Source organism: Manacus candei, unplaced genomic scaffold, assembly GCF_025592945.1.
Source record: "Manacus candei isolate 608988 ecotype Guabito, Panama unplaced genomic scaffold, ASM2559294v1 h1tg000050l, whole genome shotgun sequence".
Lineage (NCBI taxonomy): Eukaryota > Metazoa > Chordata > Aves > Passeriformes > Pipridae > Manacus > Manacus candei.
The window spans coordinates 1,658,971-1,679,598 of NW_026138098.1; the positions used below are offsets into that span (position 1 = coordinate 1,658,971).

At 44.9% G+C, this 20,628-nt stretch overlaps 1 protein-coding gene across 2 annotated transcripts in view; it reads left to right on the forward strand.

Annotated features, from left to right (window-relative positions):
- The first annotated feature begins 1,354 nt into the window (after positions 1 to 1,354).
- The window catches only part of GRK5 (G protein-coupled receptor kinase 5), a 153,772-nt gene continuing 134,498 nt past the window's right edge, over positions 1,355 to 20,628 (forward strand). For both annotated transcript variants that reach the window (XR_007906768.1, XM_051800384.1), the window contains exon 1: positions 1,355 to 1,578. Coding sequence is in view for 1 of the 2 variants with exons in the window: in XM_051800384.1 (XP_051656344.1) it covers positions 1,527 to 1,578 (52 nt within the window). In the remaining variant the exon portion in view is untranslated. The remainder of the gene's footprint in view (positions 1,579 to 20,628) is intronic.

Below are 20,628 nucleotides of genomic sequence, written 5' to 3' on the forward strand. Positions count from 1 at the left end.
GTACTTACAGACACAACTGCTGCTGTATAGAACTTGGCATTACAGAGAAAGTAACCACAGCATGGCACAGCTCTGGAGGCCAAACATTTTCTGAAGCAAAAGGAGAGAGATGTGGAAGATTGTGCATAGCAGTGCCGCCCACTATGCACAACAACTTTCAAAGTTCAAACCTCTGGCACTTAATCAGGTACAAAAGGCATTTATTATAGCAATTTTACCCTAATGCCCTAGGTATTATTCATGAAATGCATTTCCCATTTATTTCCTATATTCAGAAACTGTGTTCTAGACAGTCTGCAAGTTATGCTATTGCAAGTCATTTCTGCCTGGCTGTGGAAATGGATCGGTACAATAAAAAAAAGAAGAAAAAAGTAGTGTCTATGCTCCACTTACAAGAAGGTGCACATTAATTTGATTTACCTCATGTGGATTTAATCAATGCAAATACAGATGGGGGAAGAGTGTCAGTGGGAGTAATGGGTCGTTTTTTCCTCTTTCTTTGCTTGACCTGCTGAATCGATCTACCCCGTTGCTAGGAAAATCAGAATCAAGCTGACACGAGCATCTGTGCTACACAGACAGAAGAGAATTTATGTTGTAATCCAGTGCTTAAAATTCACAAACTTTCCACAAGTGGCTGATGTCTCACACAGATGCTTGCAACGGTGAAAACAATGGTGCAGCAGAAGAGATGGGATTCCCTCGGGTACTTCCCGGGGGGGCTTCTGAGATCCCAGGAAAGCCGAGAAGCCCGTGCCCCGGCCCGAGGAGAGGGGCGGGGGCAGGAAGAAGTCTGCGGGTGTCGGCGACCCCTTCCCATGGGAACGAGCCTTTGCGGGGCGGTGACGAGCACGAAGACCCGGGCGGGGGAGCCCTGGGGACCCCGGGCAGGGCAGGGGAGCCCCGGGCCGGGACCGCCGCCACCGGGTGGCGTCCGGCAGCAGGGCTGCGGCGGGACCGGGGCCGCGGGGAGCTCCGCGGGGAGCTCCGCACATCGCTCCGCGCATCCCAGCGCATCCCGCGCATCCCAGCGCATCCCGCGCATCCCCAGCGCCCGACACCCACCCGCGCCCTCTCTGTCCGGCCCCTGTCCGAGCCCCTGCAAGCGCTCTCGCCCTCCCCGTCCCCGGGGACGCTGCGCGGGTGCGGAGCCGGTGCCGGGCGCGGCGGGGCCGCCCCAGGACTACAGGTCCCGGCGTGCCCGGCCCCGCGGAGCCGGCGGCGGGGCGGGGGCCGGCGCCTGCGCGGGGCTGCGGGGCCGCTCCGCGGTGCCACACCCCCGGGGGAGGGAGGCAGGAGCGCCCGAGCCCTCAAACCACCGGGGGAGCCGGCGGGGCGGAGGATGGAGTAGCGGGGCGCGGCGGTGCGGGGAGCGCCGCCTCCGCCCGGGGAGCGGGGAGGCAGGCGGGGATGATGCGCGGGGGGATAACGCGCTAGGGGCAGGAGGCGGGTGGTCGCCCGGAGACTCCGCACCTCGGAGTGACGTCCTGCTGCAGTGCCGCTGCCTGCGCTGCCCGAGCTCGTCAATGGAGCTGGAAAACATCGTTGCCAACACCGTTTTGCTGAAAGCCAGGGAAGGTGAGAGAGCGGCGGGAGGGGAGAGGGGGCTGGAGCATCCTTGTCGCAGTCGCCCCTCCGCGGAGCGGTGCCCGCGGGATGCGGGCGGGCACCGGCGGGGATGCGCGCCGGTCCCGCCGGCGGCGGCTTTCGGGGTGCCATGTGGCTGTGCCGGTGTTAGAAACGGCTTGTTGGAGACAGAGTCACGGTGGAAAGGAAAATACCGCTTTTTCCCTGTGCGCGGGGGTTTGGGAAAGGAAGTGAATGAGATTGCAGAGATTACAATATTCACCCATCTCTTCCTTCCCCCTTCCCGCCCCCCCCCCTCAAATCTGGTCCCACAGATTGTGCTATTTCAGCGTCTATTGTTAAAGGTCAGCTGCAGATGCATTCATTCAAAAGGGTTTAGCAAATCTGCAAATAGCTTTCCGCGCCGTGTGGTGAGACCGGCAGGATCGTATCGCTTCCCCGTGCAGTCATTGCCTTATTCGGCGTTATTAGGTGAGATCATGTTGCTGCAAACATGCCCATTGTTGAGAGCCTGTTTGTCCCCAGCCGGAGCCGGGCAGAGGGGCTGGGGGGCTCAGCGGGTGCCCCGGAGAGCCGGGGGGTGGCCGGGCGAGGGTTGTGCCCGGCGGCAGCCGCCGCGCTCGGGCGGCGGGATGGGATGGAATCGGACGGAATGGGATGGGATGCTCCGGGCGATGCCGGAGCCGCCGCCGTTCGGCGCCCTGAAAACACGCTGGGGTGCCGGCTGCGGGCTCCGCGAGCATCCCCGTCCTGCCCCCGAGCTCCCGCAGAGCCGATGCCCGGTGACCGCCGGCGGATCGGGCTCACGGGGCTCTTTCCCCCCCAGTCGGGAGCGGACGCGGTCTTCTCTCCCCACGCCGGCGGGTATCTCCCCGCGGCCGCGGGGCGCTGGGCACGGCGGGGCCGGGGGCTCAGGGCTCGCCCCGGCTCCCCGCGGAACCCCCGTCCGCCTGGGAGCATCCCTCCGGCTGGAGGGGGAGCGCCGCGCGTAAGCAACACGTCCTACGGCTGCGGCATCGCTGCCAAGACGCGAGCGCTTTCTGTCTGTTCCAACCCGGTTTTGTGTTTGTATTTATTTGCTTGCTTACTGCTCAAAATAAGGCATTTTTCCAAGCCCTTGCTCAGGCTTTCTTCGCTGAAAGCACTTGCTAGACTGGGCGATTGTAGGTGCCGTACAACCTGCAGCCTGTTTTCCGCTGCCCTCCCGAGTGCCGGAGCTGCCTGCGAGCGGGGCTGGGCACGGCTTGGGTGGGCTTTAGGCTTCGGTCGCTCCCGAAGCTGTGGAAGTACGAGTAAGGCAGCATTCATTTCGTAGAAGAGATCGCTCAGATAGCCCTCCCCTGGAGTGCTCCTTTTGCTGGGAAAATAGTTCAAATTGTAAAATAATGTTTATATAACTCCTGGGCTGTTGAACTTGCGAGGCTTAGCTAAAGAGTAAAGTCCTGAGATCCTCCCAAAGAAGCTCTACAGATATTAAGGGCAAAGTTGTTATCCCATTCAGCAGATGGGTGAATTATACCTTTCTGACTTCTGAAGGAGAATTTTTATCTTCTGTTGTAATTTTTAATACTGTTTAGGATGCAGTTGTTGCTACCGGCCATACAACACTGGTTTAGATTTTGGTAGACTTTAGGAATACTTTAAAGGACTGGTATTAATTACAGTTATTGTGTGTTATTTACAGAGAGACAATATTTTGCAAGTAATTTTAATTGTGCCACTCGGTTTTACAGTCTTTTTCTACCATCCTCAGGAAGATGGTTACAGTAATGTAGTCTTATTATGTTAAAGTCTTATTAAAGAAGCCGTTAGCTATAATCCAAAAGGCAGAAAATTATCAAGATTTACTCCAAACTACATTCCATCTGTTCTTTAAACCATGTATGAACCTCCAACAACATTTTTTGGAGACCTGGTGCTAATTTATTTTTAAAGCTTTTTCAGAGGGGATGCGAAATCTTTTTAAATGAAGAACAAAGGGCAAGTGCTGTACCTGACATCAGAGCCACAAGCGTTACACCTGCACTGAGTGTGTTGCCACACTTTTAGTTATTGTTGTCAGGTGCTGTGAGTAAAGTGGTTTTAAAATTTGCAGGGAGTAATGTAGGTGGTTGTCATTGCAGATGAAGAAGACAGACAGCATATGGAAGACCAGGAGTAAAAGCAAGTTAATATATTGAGGATTATGGTATCCACAAATAAGTTTGTTCCAGGTCCTGCAGACTCCATCAATAGATTTAGCTGGGTGAACATGTGGCCAAAGCCAAGTATGTGCATGTGTGTTTCCACTTGTTAAGTCAAAAGTAAAAGCTCAGCTGCTTGGTGCTTAATGTCAGAAGAAGGAAAATGGTGGGATCTACTCTGCAAATGTTAGTAAAAGCAGAGGTTTTGTCACAATTGCAAGGGGAGCACAAAGCCATTGTCAGCAGCAAGAGGGAAATTTCAGGTTGGTTTCAAAAGGACATCCAGGTAGACCTGCAGTGTAAAGTCCAGCAGTGTGGACGTTTATGAGGGAATCAGAAGGAGGGCTGAATGGCCACCACAAATGTTCTATAGCAAATATTGGTTTAAATTTTGCAATTCCTTTGCTTTGGCCTTGGTAGCGACTTCCCCCCCCCGTGGTCTCTTTTGTAAGTTCCTTCACCCCATGGAAAGTGAGCTTTTTAGCTGAAATACCAGGAGGCAAGTTTTGTAACTGTTATGCAAATACTTGCACTTGAATCTGATGATCACAATGAGAAGCACACCCAGAATTAAATGATGCCATGTCATACATGAGTAATCTTATTAGAGCAACAAAAAGAGTAAATGCAGTTCACATACAAAAACGTATTTCAGTGAATAATTTTGAGCAGAGAATAAATTTCAGGAAATTTTAATACTTTTGCAGAATATGAGGCTTACGACACAAAATTACAGATAATTTACTGAGAAGTCTGCCAGTCTGAACATGCAAAAAATGGAGTTTTATTGCATTTGAAAGTTCATTCATTATTTATTTAGCTTGAATTTATGCTGTTTCTTCAATTATAATTTCTCATTTCTTGAATGCAAAATCCCATTTCACAAATCACTACTCTCTTTTTGGACTGACTAGAAAATACATCTGGTTTAATTATGGGAACCAAATAGGTATTTGGGAACTATCTCATGTTGCCTGGGGAAAAGAATAAGCAGAGAAGGAAGACAAGAAAGATGAGAGTCATAAAAAGAAAATCAAAATAATAACAATTGCAGTCATTTTGGGCTGAGTAAGAATCCCAAATTATGAGGTGGTGAAACATTTATCTGGATCTTCATAGAATCAGAGAATAGTTTGGCTTGGAAAGGACCTTAAAGCTCATCTCATTCCACTCCCCTGCCGTGGGCAGGGACACCTTCCACTAGCCCAGGTTGCTCCAAGTCCTGTCCAACCTGGCCTGGGACACTCCCAGGGCTGGGGCAGCCACAGCTTCTCTGGGCAACCTGTGCCAGGGCCTCCCCACCCTCACAGTCAAGATTTTCTTCCTAATACCCCTCTAAACCTGCCCTCTGTCAATGTAAAGCCATTTCTTTGGCCTTTCTGTTCATTAGCCTTCTTGTTCCTGAGTCTCAGCAATAGTGCCTGAGCCCCAGGAATGATGGAGATACACCACACTGCCAGCTGGGAATCCACGCTGGGGAATGAGTCCCAGTCCATTTTCCCAGTCTATGGTTGTTTGACAGAGGGCATCATCAGAAACAAAGAACCAGGAGAGACAAAAACTGAGTCTCCCAACATTTCAGAGGAACTTTAACAGCCCTAATCCAGAGAAGCTTTAAATCACATCCACAGGGTCATGAATCTCCTCTTGCGTGTCAAACCCAATAAAAAGACAAGCCTTTCAAAGAGGCTGGTGATTAAACTGTAATGTTTATATGAAAAATAAACAACATGGTCAGAAAAGCCTGACCAAGGTGTGGTGATTACCTGGATACTCTTCCTCAGGAGCCATTCCTTCCTAGCCATAGGATCAGCCTTCCCTCCTGTTACCTTCAGCTTCTGGGGAGTGTGAGCTTTCTCAGACAACCTGAAACACATTTCAAAACACAAATACAGCTTGACTGTGAAATTGCAAGATCCTTTACGAGTTTGTACAAACAGACAGACAATTGTCACCACTTAAAAGTTTTAATAGGAACTGTGATGCCTAATTTAGTTACTAGTTTTAAAGCAGCCAATTTGGAAGATAAACAATTGTTTTTCTCAGACTTGGAGTTTCTAAAGCTCAAAGTTTACCAGTAAAACACAATGCAAATGCTTTTTTTCCCTTTTTAGGTAGACTGGAATTCTAAAATAAGCTTATTTATGGCACCCAAGCAGAGCCTTTGATTGGCCTGGCCAAAAGGAGAGACCTTCTTTTATACTGTCAGAATTTTTTGATGAGGACACACTGATGCCATATAACATGCAAAATGTGCCTGTTCATAAATTGCTGTATTTTTAGCTTGCTTTTCCAGGATGATCAGAGGAGAGATTTGTGTGTGTCCTCATTGGCAAAAGACTAGCAATAAATCCTAAACAAGAAGCGTGATTGCTTTCCAAGAACTTGGCTGCAGAGCAATTGGAAAAAGGGCAGTAGAACAATGAAAAGCATATTTTGAAGGAAAGAAGGTGTCTGTAGTGACAGCCAAAACCCCATGGAGAATATGATTATGGCAGCTTCATTAACCAGTGCATTGAATGCAGAATATAAGGTCCTCTCCTCCATCCCTTGACATAAAAACAAAGTGCTTTGTAAGGAAAACGTTGTCTCTGTAAGCAGAGGAAGTATGCATGTGGTGTCTCAGTTTAATTTTCTTTTTAGAGCTCAAGAAAAGCTCACCATTGTAATAGCTTTATAAATGATTTCAAGAATGGGCTCAGCCATTGCTTCAGATATAACACACTGCTTTCAAGCAGCAGTTTAAAAAAATTAGATTCCTTTTCAAGCCTGTAACCATTTCTTTCTGGGGGGAAAAAAGTATCCAGAGGAGTCAAGAATATTTCATTGTATTTTAATCGAGGAAATTCAGAAAACAGGATTTTTCAGGCCTGGGTGAAAAGAATGTGTAAGTTTGAAAGACTTCAAAATCTGTTTTTACAGAAGGGAATTAGTTCTGTAGCCATACCTGGCTTAGAACAAATGTGTGTGTGTGTGTAGAGCTGGCTTGAAATGTCTTTCCTTGTGGTTGGTTTTTTTATATAGAAGGGCTGATGCAGAGCAAGTTGGAGGTGCTGTAGCTGTGCCCTTGGTGGACTCTTTGTTCTGGGGTTGTCCCTGTAGCCAGTTTGCAGCTGTGGGCACATCTTGGGGTGTGGCAATGCTGGAGAAACCAAGAGCTCTTCCACCTGAATGTTATTGCTGGAGATGAGACTAGACCCCTTCATGTGTGCTGTGGAACTGTTATGGCCTAATTTCTCTCTACCTTGTTGGGTTTGTAGGCATTTAAAAAATATTGAGTAGTAAGCCATGATGATCTCTCAGGTTATTAACATACTGAAGCTATTAGATTGTAAAACTTTCAGTACAAATGTTAACTATGGAGGTTTGAGTAGAGCTCCTTACATCTGTTCCATTAATCTGGTGGGATTGCTTTCCTCAAGTGCAACATAATAAATCTAGGAAGAGACTGCCTGTCTTCATTATCACTATGTTCTTTTTCTGAGAATGTCTTAACTTGGTGTTGCTGAAATTGTCCACCACAAAAGAATTGTCTGTATTTATGGGCATAACTTTGTGACTCTATCTAGCTTTTTTTGTATTAATTAAGAATATTCTGAGATAACTTAGTCAAAAACATCTTAGTCAAAAAAGAGGTGGGTTTAGGGTGCTCTACTGAGGGTGTTACCAGAGCAGCAGCACTTGGACAGAACTAACAGCTCCAGAATGAAAACCTCAGCCACAGTCTCACCCTGAAACAGGCCCTACCACAGGTGTCTCTGTCCACAGGGAGTTGGTGGATGGGGCTGTGCTGCCCCATTTTGAAGGCAGTGAAGAAGAAACAGCTTAAGAGGAATTCAGCAGCTCTGACCTGGCTGCTTTTAGGCCCTGGGGGTATGTTATACCTGTTTGGTGGCTGGAATTATTTCCTTCTTCCTTCGTGCCTGGGGACAGTACAATGGGTTACTGCTGGAAAAAAACACTCAACAAACTCCTCACACCTGCATTGTTTCAGTCTGACTTCTTGGCAGATGAGACCCTTTTCTAGCTGGAATCTGCTCAGGATCTCTCCTTCCCCAACTCAAAAGGTGAAGACCTGTGTGCTGAGGACTTTGATACTTGCAGAGAAGGGTCTGAAGCCCAAGCTGTGAATTCAGACTTAATACAGATGTGCTCTGATCCCCATAAACTGACTGCTAGGGTGTGGGCAGGGTCCTCTTGCATATGTTGAGACATATTTTTGTTGCTTGGCTGACCTTACATACTAAGGCATGTGACTGATTCTTCTCTCCACTGTTTTTCCAGTGTTACTCTGTGAATGACTTCTGGTTTTTATTGATCCAAAGAAAGCTGCTGAAGCTCTTATTTCAGTGCAAGTAGTGGTGCTGAAGCCAGTGGAATTATTTCCATGGTTAAAATATCCACAAAATCACATCAGGATCCATACTGGTGCATTGGAAAAGTTTAAAGGCAAATTGTTTTATGAAAGCAATTACCATCTTTATAAAATATTAATCAAATCCTACCAAATAAACAAGGGTTCTGGGTAGAAAAGTGAGAGTAAGGTTTTCTAACTCATGCTCATCTATGAGGTCTTCCCCTGCATCTCTATTTTGAAAATGTTCTGTATGCTGTATGAGTTTTCTGTGTGGCAGTGAGTAAGAAGAGAATCAGTTGTTCCTTATTTTTACTGGCACGTGATCTAAACAATAACAAGATGATATAACCCTAATATTTCTTTGAGACCACAGGACATGAAATTAAATTAAAAGGCCAGAAAAACAAAGAACCCTGCAGTTTGATTGCACTCAGCTGGATTATCTTTGTAATTATTTTCCTTGGAAAATTTAAAAATGCATACAGCTTTGTGAGAAAAGATTAAGCAGGGAAATCAAAATTAAAGTAAACATTCTAAAGAAAATATTGCAAAGCTGATGGGCATTTTACTTAATTAAAAAAATTGCATGAAGTTGCCTGTTAAAAATGAAAGGATGGAAGAAAGCACAGGTGAGGGGGAAGATGGATGAGGCTGTGAAGTCTGTACAACTGGCACAGCTGCTTCTAGTTCATATAATGTCTCTTTGGCTGTAGTTAAGAAACTGCCAGAAGCATTTATTCAGGGGAGAAGGGCAGGCTAAAGGGAGCAGGAACTCACACACAGGTGCTCTGGGTGGGTGTCTGTGGAACAGTCACTCACAGCCAACTTCTCCGTGGCACAGCCCAGGCTAAAAATGTCTGTATCCATCATTTCCAGCCCCTAGGGATGTGTTTGCTATGCGTGAGTAGTCCCATGGAGTTGGCAGGGGGAGTGCTCTGGGTTGGGAATGCAGCTTGTCTGTGCTGGGGGATCAGCCACAGCAAAGCCACACAGGCAGAACTGAAGGGAACCTACTGGAAGCCATTGGGAAAGGCCTACTGCATCATTTTCTCCCTTGTCTGCCATGTACTTTTTAAAGTAGCAAACAGTTTTGATGTAAAAATTACCCCACTTATGTCTCCCTAGAATTTTTTTTATGAGCCCAAGAAATTTTGATTTTTCTCCTGGTGAAATTTTCCTTACTCAAATCTCCCTTACTCAGGTAATCCCTTTTGTGCAGTTTTCATTTTGTTTTTTTTTTTCAGGTACTTTCTGATCCTCATCAGTTATAATCTCACCAAGTTTAGCAGGTTCTGTTCTTTCCTTCTGTCGGCTTGGATGGCACACCTGAGGTTTTGGGCAGCCAGTCCTCAGGACAAGTTCCCTCCTCGTGGTGGGTGCCTCAGGATGGACTTGGCTCTGCCATCTGAACCAGCTCCTCACCCTGCCCCACCTCAAAACCAGCCAAAATAGCTGCTCAGGTGGGGAGGGGCCCTGGGGAAGAGGCAGCACCCCAGAGGGGATTTCATCAGGGTATTTTGAGTACTTTCCAGCAGTGAGGTTGCTCGTGGGGCTCCCTGTTGTCCCGAGGATGCCAAGGAGGCAGTTAAAAAGCTGCAGCAGCTATTTTTTGCCTTGGTTGAATATTCTCTTGGGCCCCATTGAATACATGATTTCACTATGAGCCTGGCTTTTCCTGGTAGGCTGAGGTTGTGTTACAAGTTCTAGAAGTTACCATATTTTTGGTACAATATCTCTTTTTCTTCACTGCTCAGGGAGCCAATCTTTATCTTGTGTGGGTGTGTAGAACAATGACTTCCTGGATGTTGTTTACCAGCTCCCAAAGCTCCTGGACCAATCCCTTTTTCCTAGCATCGTTCTCCCAGTGAATAAATCTGGATGATTTTGTTTCCTCTCTTTGTTGCAGCAGTCTGAACTTTTCTAGACCGAAATTCCCATATTTTGTTCTTCCCACTTTTCTAATCTGTCTCGTTTATTTTCCTTGCCCTCTCTTTCTGACACCACCTTTGAATTTGAGAAGTCTTTGATGTGCTGTTTAAAACACACTTAATCAGTTTGGATTAAATGTGGCTTTCCTGGCCACATGTGAGGCTGTGTGTGTTTTCACTCTTGTATTATCCTCGGTTGCTCTTTAGTCAGTGTTTAGTCTGTGTGACAAGGCTCTTTTTTTCCCCCCTCTGTGCATGTGTTATGGGAGACCTACATGACTATAAGAAGTCTGTATCTCCAATGAAAGCTTTAGGCTCTGCCTGCCTCAGTGTGCTCCCCCAATCCTATCTATCCTTCTGTCCCAGGAAAGGGGATTACCTGCCAGGAGAACAGAGACACTGTGACATTACAGTTGTGTTCACTTGGCAGCATCTGCAGAAGGCATTGATGGAAGATCTCATCTTGTGAGGGGGAAAAAAAAGGTAAAAAAAAGAGAGAAATGCAGCTGAAAGAAGAGGAGATCCAAAAACAAAGGGAAAATGTCAATGATGCCAAGTGAAAACAGCACCAAGGAGTCCTCCGTGACACTTCTGTCAAAATATTCCTGTAGGCAGTGCAAGGGAACTGACACCTTTAACAAGCAGATGAGTTGGAAAGAATGGATGCCAGGCTAAATCATCATTTAGCCAAGGTTGCCAGAATATCTGTTGAAGATATATATCCATATCTATTTGTACTGGTGCTGTTCGATGCTTTCCATTCAATTGTGTCGTAGGTTTGTGCTGATTTCATCTTCCCATTGCTTTCTTTCCTGTTCCCTCTTAGGCTGGATTTTGTTTCTTCCTGGGGATGAAGGTTACATTGGTAATTTCTTTCAGGCAGTGTGCCTTCTTCCATGTTCTTTAGTGTTGGTTGTTGTAGAGTTTATTTATTTATTTTCCCAGTGCTCAGGGTCTCTGAAGGAGGAGAGAGAAGCACTCTGGAAATCAGTAGGGTTGCTTTCTGTAGGGGAGATCTTGCTGCTTGCATGGCAAACCTTTCTCCAGTAGAAATCAGTGGAACAACCTACCTCTCCTCTTTTGTTGCATGGTGCAAAAATGCAACTGTTCACCCTGTGCAAGCTTTGCAGAGGAGATTTTACTTGGCTAAGAGTTGCGGAAAATTAAGAGAATCTGGACACTCAGCTTTAATCTTCTTACTGTGAGAGGAAGAGCTGTTGCCCAGTGCAACATTTGGAAGCAGTGAAAAAAGCTTACAAATACAGGAGTTGGGACTAATCTATGAATAAACCCTTTCTGTCTCCCTCCTTAGAAATTCCACATCCACATTCCATCTTTGAATCATGATTTTGTGTTTTCTGAGGATGCCAAATTTATAAATCATACATTGACTGAGAATCCCTCATGAAGCTCACATCTGGGAAAGTTTGTGCTTTGTTTATTCCACCAGCAGCAGAGCTTTGGGAAGAACTATCCAGCTGACTTCCACATGATGGAGGGTTCTCTCCTGGTTACCACACACCTGCCCAGGGAGCCTTGTCATTCAGTGTGCATCTCCTTTCACTCTTTGCTGAATGAGAGACATAGGAATGGTTCAGGAATTAAAAAAACAAAACAAAACAAAACTTTATCTCCCTGGTTTGGAGAGCTGCTAAAAGAACAGAAAAGCAACTGAAGTAAAGGTCCTTCTTGTCGCATCTCATTGATTGACAGAGAGGAGCAGCAGGTGCCTGTGGAAATGTGTGGATAGATCAATCCTTCCCCAAGCTGATCTCTTCAACTTCCCACTCCTGGGACTTCCTGAGCAAAAGGTGGCTTTCCCCTTTTCCCCTTGGTACTTAATAAAGGGATTTATCCTTTATGAATTTATTTAATCCATTTTTTGGACCACATTTCTGATTTTGGCCTGAGCAGCTTCCTGTGACCATGAGTTGCATCACGTAACAAAGGCAGGCAAGCTTCATGAGGGACTCTGGGTCCACGTATGACTTGTGTTCTGGCAACCTCAGAAAGCAGTCTTTGTGAAGATGTGGAAGTGTCTTGGAGGGGAAAGAAAGGGAATCATCTGCAAATCAATCAAATACTTCTGGTTTTTTGTTGTGTTGGTTCGGTTTTTATTTTTTTAACATGTTAATATCGTTGCTTCTGCCCTAATTTCTGTTAGACCATCTGTGGTTTATCCTTTATCACATCCCCTAAATAGTCTTTCTCCATGCAGAGAGGTCCAAGTCTCTCTCTGTCCCTTTGCATCTCTAACTCTGTGTCCTTTGTGAAATGGGTGACCAAAGCTACATGTTGGGTGTGGGCAGTGGCACAGCCATGCTGACCACTGTGTCCTTTATTCTGTTCACCATCTTAACTTGATGTTTGTTTGCTTTTTTCCCCTACTGCCACAAGTATTCATTACTGGGCCTACCAACAGTGACCTCAGAAATTTGTCTCCTGAGCTGTAATGTTTGATTTGGAGCCCACTGTTTGGTGAATATAGCAAGAGTTGTTTTCCTTCATGTGCAATACTGTGCTGTCTAACACAGAATAGAGCATTTTTTTCCTCCTAACTTCTGAGTGATTCAATACTGCAACATACTCCTGCAACTCTTCACAGGCTTTTTTTTGTTACAGCTGTCCTGAAGAAATTCATCTTGGCAGCAGATGCCATCTCGCTATTTATCTCTTTTCCAGACCATTTATAAATACACTGGATAGTCTGAGTCCTATTGCAGATATCTGTGGCACCCTGCAAGCAGCCTTGCTCCACTGGCAAATCCTTATCCCTGATTTTCCATCTTGTCAGCTGCTGCTGGCTCACAACAAGGTCTCCTCTCCAGAAACAGTTAGGTTCTTAAGAATTGTTGGTGAAGGTCACTGCCAAAAAACCCCAGTGTTCAAAAGGGTCAAAATCCACCTGCCCAGGCAGCTTTGACTGCAACCAATTCCTTCCAGGGGTGGAGAGGCAAAGGGAAAACCTGTGAATGAGAGATGTAGGAATTTGCCAGCTGATGGCAGTGTTTGAAGGAGCCATTCCCGAGACAACTGAGGATTGGCAAAGAAATCAGGGTTGCACCAAGGGCTGAAGGACGAGGTCCCAGGTGAACACCGTTAAAATGGGCACTGCTTGAATTTACCCATCACATCTTTGACCATCTGGGGCTGTTGTAAGGTCAGGGATCACTTCTAATGCCCAGAGCAGTGTGGTACCTGCCAGTAGGCCACTGGTCACATTAAAAATAAACCCAACCCAAATCTTCCATCCTGCCCCCAAACCCTGCCAATCATGGGACAAAAAAAAAAAAAAAAGAAGAAAAAAGGTACTTTCAGGTAATTATCCTTAAGGACCTGAACACTAAATATTCTCCTCTGTCCACACATGTATGCACAGGGTGAACCTCTTTCATCAGGTAGCATAGTCTGAAACCTCCAGCAGGTCTCGGGACATTTGTTATTCTGGCTCACGCAGACCTCCAGCTGCAAAATGTTTATTTGGCTGTGAAAAGTCTATGAAGTAACAATCTTTGATGGATCCAGCATATTGTTTTCTCTTCCTTTTTTGGGATGCTGTTTGCCTCCAGCTCTCACGGGGAACATGTCTCTCTTTTCTGTGTGTCATAAATACCAGAGGCTGCAAACAGCTGCCAGTTGTGTGGCACAGGTAGAGCCCTGCTGGGCTTGCACTGCACACAGGTTGCCCAAAAGTGATGGTGTAATATGCCTGCCCAACATGTCAATGTTTAACCTTGCCGTGGTTTCAGGTTGCTAATAATTTATCCTTGCTTATTAGCAGCTCACAGGTTGAATAATACCAGGACACTGGGATTGTTGGTGGAGTCAAGTGAAGGAAGCAAACTCTGGCTCCATGAGCATAATTGGGAAAGCAGTTAGGGAAATATATTATTTCTTGGGTGACCTCTCTAAGACCTCCGTGTGGTGGGTTGGTATAAACAAACTGGTAATTGCAAAGGTTGAAACAAGCAGGAGGCAGCTTTTTACAGTTTCTGGATGTGCTATGTAAATGACCCTGCCCAGCTGAAGCTCAAGTCTATATGTTACAAATCCTTTGCAGAGGGATTGTTGGAATATATTTTTGAGCAAACGTTTACCAGCTGTGTGAAGGCATGAAGCTTGTGTAAAAGCCCAGAAATATTTTACAAGGTGAGGACAGAGCATGCTTTTGTTCAGAATCCCTGGCCTAAATTTTCAAACATACTTAGTGAATTTCTTTTTTTTTTTTTTTAAATATATTTCAGTTTTTAGATACAATGAGTTAAGAAGGAAATCAAATAGGGAGTTAAATATTGGACAGTAAGCTCTGTTAAAATGCATATTCTCTGCAGGGAAGAGCCAAATGTGAGAGGTCTGGCATTTTTCTGGGGCCAGATACTGAGGAGGGCAGGCAGCAGAGCTTTGATCTCTGCCCTTTGTTCGTCTCCATGCTCAGTTCTCTCTCAGATGTTGGATGCAGCATCACATCTTGGACGAGGGAATGTAGGACGCTGCAGTGCTGCCTGGGTGGATCTGCTGGTGCAGGTGTCAGCTGAAGATGCCATCCTACAAACACTGAAGCAAAGAGTAAATTTCAGACATGAATAGTCCCATAAGGTGAGCAGTTTGTTGACAGAGGCAATTTGAGCACTTGTTCATCAGCGAAAGTAAATGCTTCACTTCCCAGCCTCTTGTCTGCTTGTGTAAAGAAAGTCACATTTTGTATAAGCACTTAGAGGACCCGATGCCTAATTCCAGCAGATAATTGTTGGAAGACTGTTTTTTAAGGAGGTTTTGCTTGTTTCATTAAAAATGTGATGAGATCTGCAGATGCTTCTCTAGCACAGACCTGCACTATTGCCATTATCTTTTCATCTGGACTGATTGCAAATCACAGTGACCATGTTTTAAAAAACACAACAAGTGATGTACTAACTCCTCTGATATCTCATTGCAGATGAAGTTTCATTTATCTTAGTAGATGAAGTCCAGCTGGAGGACAAAGCTAATTTTTAGGATTGCATAATCTTACACAGAAGTGAATTTTGCTTTTCATAAATCTTACTGTTCTCCTCCAGGGAGGGGGAAGAGGGAGAGATAGCTTGACAGGAATTGGTTGTTTTGATTTAGGAGAATGTGAGGAAACGGTGTCTTCCAATAAATACACTTTTTATTAAAGTTGAATACTGTGACAAATAGTTAAGACTTAGAACATCAGATTTGGTATGTAAGCAGAGCAACTCCACTGAGATTTGAGTGCATTGCTAAGATTAATGAAATATACTTTGTAAAGAAGGGCAATGATTCACTGAATAAAAATAGGCAGCATCTTAAAGACTTTGTAAACACAGCTATTAATTTTACGACTAGGATCTCACACTCTTTGTCTTAGTCTGAGAATAATGCCACTGCACTCCATGGCACTATTCAGTGGTACAAATTCAGCTCTTAAACAGATTTTTAAAAGTGGCCACAGTTGCATTTTTGTTTGCATGTTTTGTCCATACTTTGGCATATCTTCATGACACTCTTACTGTATAAAATATTAATCTCTTTTATTTTAAGCCATCACCCACACCACAAATCCTGCTTGATACACTTGCTGTAGTCAGCAATAACAATACAAAAGGAGCCACAACTGACATGCCCCTCCTTTTCTACCAGCTTATTTCAGGGGGTTGCACTCTGGAAAGTACTCCTTGGTGTGAGGCACTAGCTCCATCCCCCAGGTTTGATTGCTGAATGCTTAGTTTGATGCTGTACCTCACTTTTGATTTGAGGGAAGGGGAATGACTTCCCCCTTCTTCCTGTAACCTCAGGTCTTTTAATTTTTATTCATTCTTTTCAGTATCAGAAAGAAGCTTTCTTTGGCTTGATGCAGCTTTCTGGTGATCTTCCCAACAGCTCCTGTCTTATTGCACTGTCTTGATCTCTTGCATGAAGCATATATTTGTTTTCTTTCAAAAGAAGGAAGCTTCAAAATTTGGGCAGGAGCCAAAGTCTCGATTCATGCTCAGTGGTATTAATTTTTTCTTTAATGGAACATGGCAAAATCACCATCATTTTCTATTGAACCCACTGGCCAGGAGGGTCTTTTTTTCCTTTCAGCTAAAAGCACAAGGAAACCTATTTAGGTGCCAGCTCCTTTCACTTTGGACAAATAAGCCAAAGGCCAAGCTTACTGCTTATGCAGGAATATTGGTAATCACTTTGTATCAATGGGGTGAGCATAGACATCACAAACACTAAAACACCAAATATATCTGTTTGTATTCCTTTGGAAGGTGGGTAGATACAACCTGAGCTGCAGAACTGTAGGGTTCTGTTCTTTTAATTTTCTCCTCACCTTTTCTATTTACTGCTTTTACCATTCTTGCAGGGTCCTGAACCTCTGTTTTTTAGACTAAATAAAAGGATCCAGTAACTCATCTCCATACAGCAACATGCCTCCAGGAAGAATCAGTCCAGTTGAGCAGACTGGTATCTGGATATTTATAATATAATCAAATACTTAGACTTCCATGTCAACCTGTAACAGCTGGCACAGACCTAATGGTAATTTGTGCTCTGACTGTACCTCGTTTTTAAAAATGAAGGAGTGTTATTTGACAAGCAGCTCCTTTCCTGGCCAGGGTTACCCACAGAGCAACCATTACAATGTGGTGAGAAGTGATGGGATGTGACCTGTGATGGTGAACATGCTGTCATTTATAAATGTCCTGTCTGTAGCTATCTGTGTCTGCCTGTGGGCTTACTGGACATGTTTTTCATGGAGATATAATAATGCTGAGTATCTTCTGGCATTGCAGAGGCCCTTTCCTATGCCTGGCTGTGATGTGTTTGGAAATTGTTTGGAAACGGTCTTTGGTAACTATTTAGTTGGAATTGGAACTCTAATCCCACTGCTGTGCAGCCGTGCAGGGGCTGTAAGTGCTGTGGACTCTGCCTTGCAGAGGAGCAAGTCCAGTGCAGGTAACTCATTACCCTGCCTCCACAGGGCAGAGAAAACAGAATTTCACATGTGCCACTGGCTGACAGAGGGGTTAGCAAAGCCCAGGCTGTGATTTGGAGCTTGTCCTCCTCTGCAGCAGCTCCACAGCCCCTGCCCCTTCCTCTGGCTGCACATTGCAGTTGTAATCCAGTCCTTGGTGGATCTAACTCCTGTTCCTTTGTCCCAGCTTTGCCTGCGAGGGGGTTGTCCACTGCCTTGAGTTGTTTGGATGTTTGCAGCCTGCTGCAATATTTCAGTAAGGCCCCCTGAGAGGATGCTGTAGCTGGGCTTTGGGCAGGGTCAGTGGTGGAAATTACTTTCCCTCTGCTGTATCCCAGCTGCTGTGCAGTGCCACGGGGCTTGGCCCCTTCCCTGGCAGCCAAGGCACTGCCAGCCTGGCAAGGGGCAAGGGCAGGGGAAGGCTCAGGGCATGGCCCCTTTGTCCATCCCCTGAGAACAAGAAACTTTCAGGCCTGGGAGACATATCAGGGGCTTGCAGCTGTTTAAGAGGGGCTGGGATCAGTTAGAAAGTGAGCAGTTTTTCTAACTGTGAATAAATCCTGCACCTGGAAAGAGAAGAGGACTCAGGAGACTGAAAGTGGGGTGGAGCAGGCCACCAAGTACCATTCTGAGTTGTGTATCCCAGCACTGGCATCCAAAACTGTGGTTTTGTGTCTTGTAAGTTGTGACAGATGAGGCTGGAGAACAGGGAATGGTCTCTACCACCAGTTAGCTTTATGCATCTGAGTCAACTGTTTAATCTCTCATGGTCAAAATCTCTTCTGTGAGAGATTCTGTAAAGCAGCTGAACTTAAGGATCTAATAAAGGGGATATTAATGCAGGTGTCTCTGTTACATGGAAAACAGACTATGCAATGACGTTCCCTTCTTCTGTGGAACTGCATGTGGTTTTTATTTTCTGTGTATAAGACAGCATATTTTATTTGTTTTGTAGTAATTTGTGATACATGGGTCATTGTATTCTGCAGTAACTTACCCTAATTATTCAGGAATCATCCCCTATTTAATTGTTATGACTAATTTTTCAGCCTGGTTCCTCATTTAGCTGTGCCGTGTAAGCAAGTAAAAAAAAAATGCATGTCATCATTAATTATCTTATGGAGGAATCATGATTAATGCCACAATAATGTCCAAGCAGATCAAGGAACATTGCTATAGCTGACATTCAGGGGACTTTCTCTTTGAAGTCACTGTAGACTTTGGCTGATTGAAAACCTCAGGACTGTATCCATATTCATCTTTTTTTCTCAAAATTCAGTAAACCAGGTGAATACTTTCTGCTGATATTTTCTGATGATATTTTGTTTTGGAGAATTCTTTCTGCTGATATTTTCTGATGATATTTTGTTTTGGAGATGACTGCATGTCATGTTCTTTCTGAGTCACCGAAACCAAGCATGCCTCACATTTTCTTAAGTATCCTTATTTGACCATCAAAATTTATAGGAATGGCTTAATTAAATTCCTGAAAGTTTTCTGAAAGCTTTTGAAAATCCTGGTTTGCTTTCTCGGTTTTGGGCTGCTCTTTGCTGACATGTGAAAGGGAGTGTGTACATACCTTAAAGTTGATAGCATTCCTCCTACAAAGTCTAAAACCTTACAGTGAGCTCATAGAGGTTGCATTCTGCAGTAGTCAAAAGCATAGATGGTATGCTGAAGTCTTATGTAGGCACTTAACCTTTTCTCACAAAGTTAGTTGCTAGCAGCTGTGTTGACAGCTCAGTGATTTCACAGAAGTAACCATTAGTGTTTCCTGTCCTTCTTATGAACTCTAAAAGTATTAATTGTTTACCTCTGATGATAGTAGCTCTGCAGATGCAGAGCCCTTTGGTGCTACTCAGTATTGGCAAGCACAGGGAAAGATGATGCAGCCTCTTCTTTGAGCAACACAAAGCTTAACTAATCCCTGGACCCAGGTAGACAGAGTACCAGGGTGAGGAGCAGCACCTTGCCTGTGGAGCCCAGGGAGGTTCTGGGCAAGAGAAAGCAGCAGAAGGCAGGTCCCTGGAGACTGTCAAGCACTGCACTCACAAATCTCAGCTCCACACTGTAGGCATTTGCAGCCCATGAGGTTAATTCACGTTATTTCACCTCATCTCTTGACTATAACCTGCAGGGAAAGTTGTCCTCTCATGCAGCAAACTTCTACTTGCTTGAATTCTTGCAAACGTTTCTGCAGCTGTGAAAGTGTCTCACCATGGTTGCCGTGGGATGATGATGATGATGTAGGGAAAGAAGTGTGTGTTGGTTGTAGAGCTGCTCGTTTCCTACAAACAATTTACCCAGGCTGATTAAGATCTGAGATTTTCCAAAGCACAAGTGCAGTAAAATACAGTGGAAACCAAGAGCTCCTGCTATAGTGTAGCTGCCTATTAAACTCACAGCTGAATGGAGATGGAACATGCTGACTGCCCCACATGAGAGCAGTGGGATTCAAATCTCAGTTTTCATCAACGAACTCGTTTACATTAAAAACAAAAGAACTGCTCTGGAAAGCGTTTAAGAAGTAACTGTTGTATGGGAACACACAGCTTCCCATGACCCCTTTTTTTTCCTCTTCTCCACACCTAAAAATTTATCCATACCATTCATCAGTGATACTGTGCTCCAAACTATAAAGCTCTTTCCTCCCATCGAGCTAAGATTAAATATTTTGGCTCCGTTGGAAACATACAGGTAAAATGTTAACTTTATAAAAAGAGTATCTCAACTTTATTATAAATGTAACAGAAATGAGTAGTGTTGAGACACTGTTGCAAGTGGGAAGGTCTGTTGAAATGTCACACCCGCCCTCCAGCCAAACAAAAAAACCCAAACCAACCAAACCCAACCAGCCAAAACAAACAAAAGATCAGTGTTTTTAGCATGTTTAAAAGAGTCAGTTGTTTAAAACAAATGGTTTCAAAGCTGAACTTAATGATTTGATGTTGTGCATGAGTTCCAGCAGCACAAGTGTCACTATGAAATAGCGACGTGGCCTTTCACCCTCAGCTGGTTTAAAATGCCTAGAGCTTAAGTTGTGTTCATGCTGCATAAATGGGCTTTTCAGGTGCATTTGGAGCTTGTGATCAAAAAGCTTGGTGGCAAATGAAGATTAACAATGCAAAAGTGAATCACAGTTGTGACAGGGTTTTTTGCTCACACCGATGTCTCTCCTGGTCACAGCAGGTGGCCACTGGCTCAAAGTGCTGGTACTGAGCTCGGGGGTGACCCCTTGCATCAGACACAGGAGGAAATGAAGAACAGGTTGGTCCATTAGCAGCCTCATTTCTCACAAGGGATCTTTGGAAAAAGCCAGAGCTCTGTGAATCCCGAGGGAAAGGTTATGGACAAACAACACAGTCTCTGCCATAGCTGACTCAAACCATGATAATGAGTTCTGCACTTCCATCAGGTATTATGTTGTTTTACAGGGTCTGCAGAGTAATGACCATGCTGCTGGTCGTGCACTTACAGGCCATTTAAAACCTAGTGAAGGTGGGCAATGATGCCAAATGTGGTCAGGATATCTCCTGACCCATGATGCTGGGCTTTTGCCTTCCCGTGCAGTGGGATGTGTGGCACAGAGCCATTGCCCTGAGC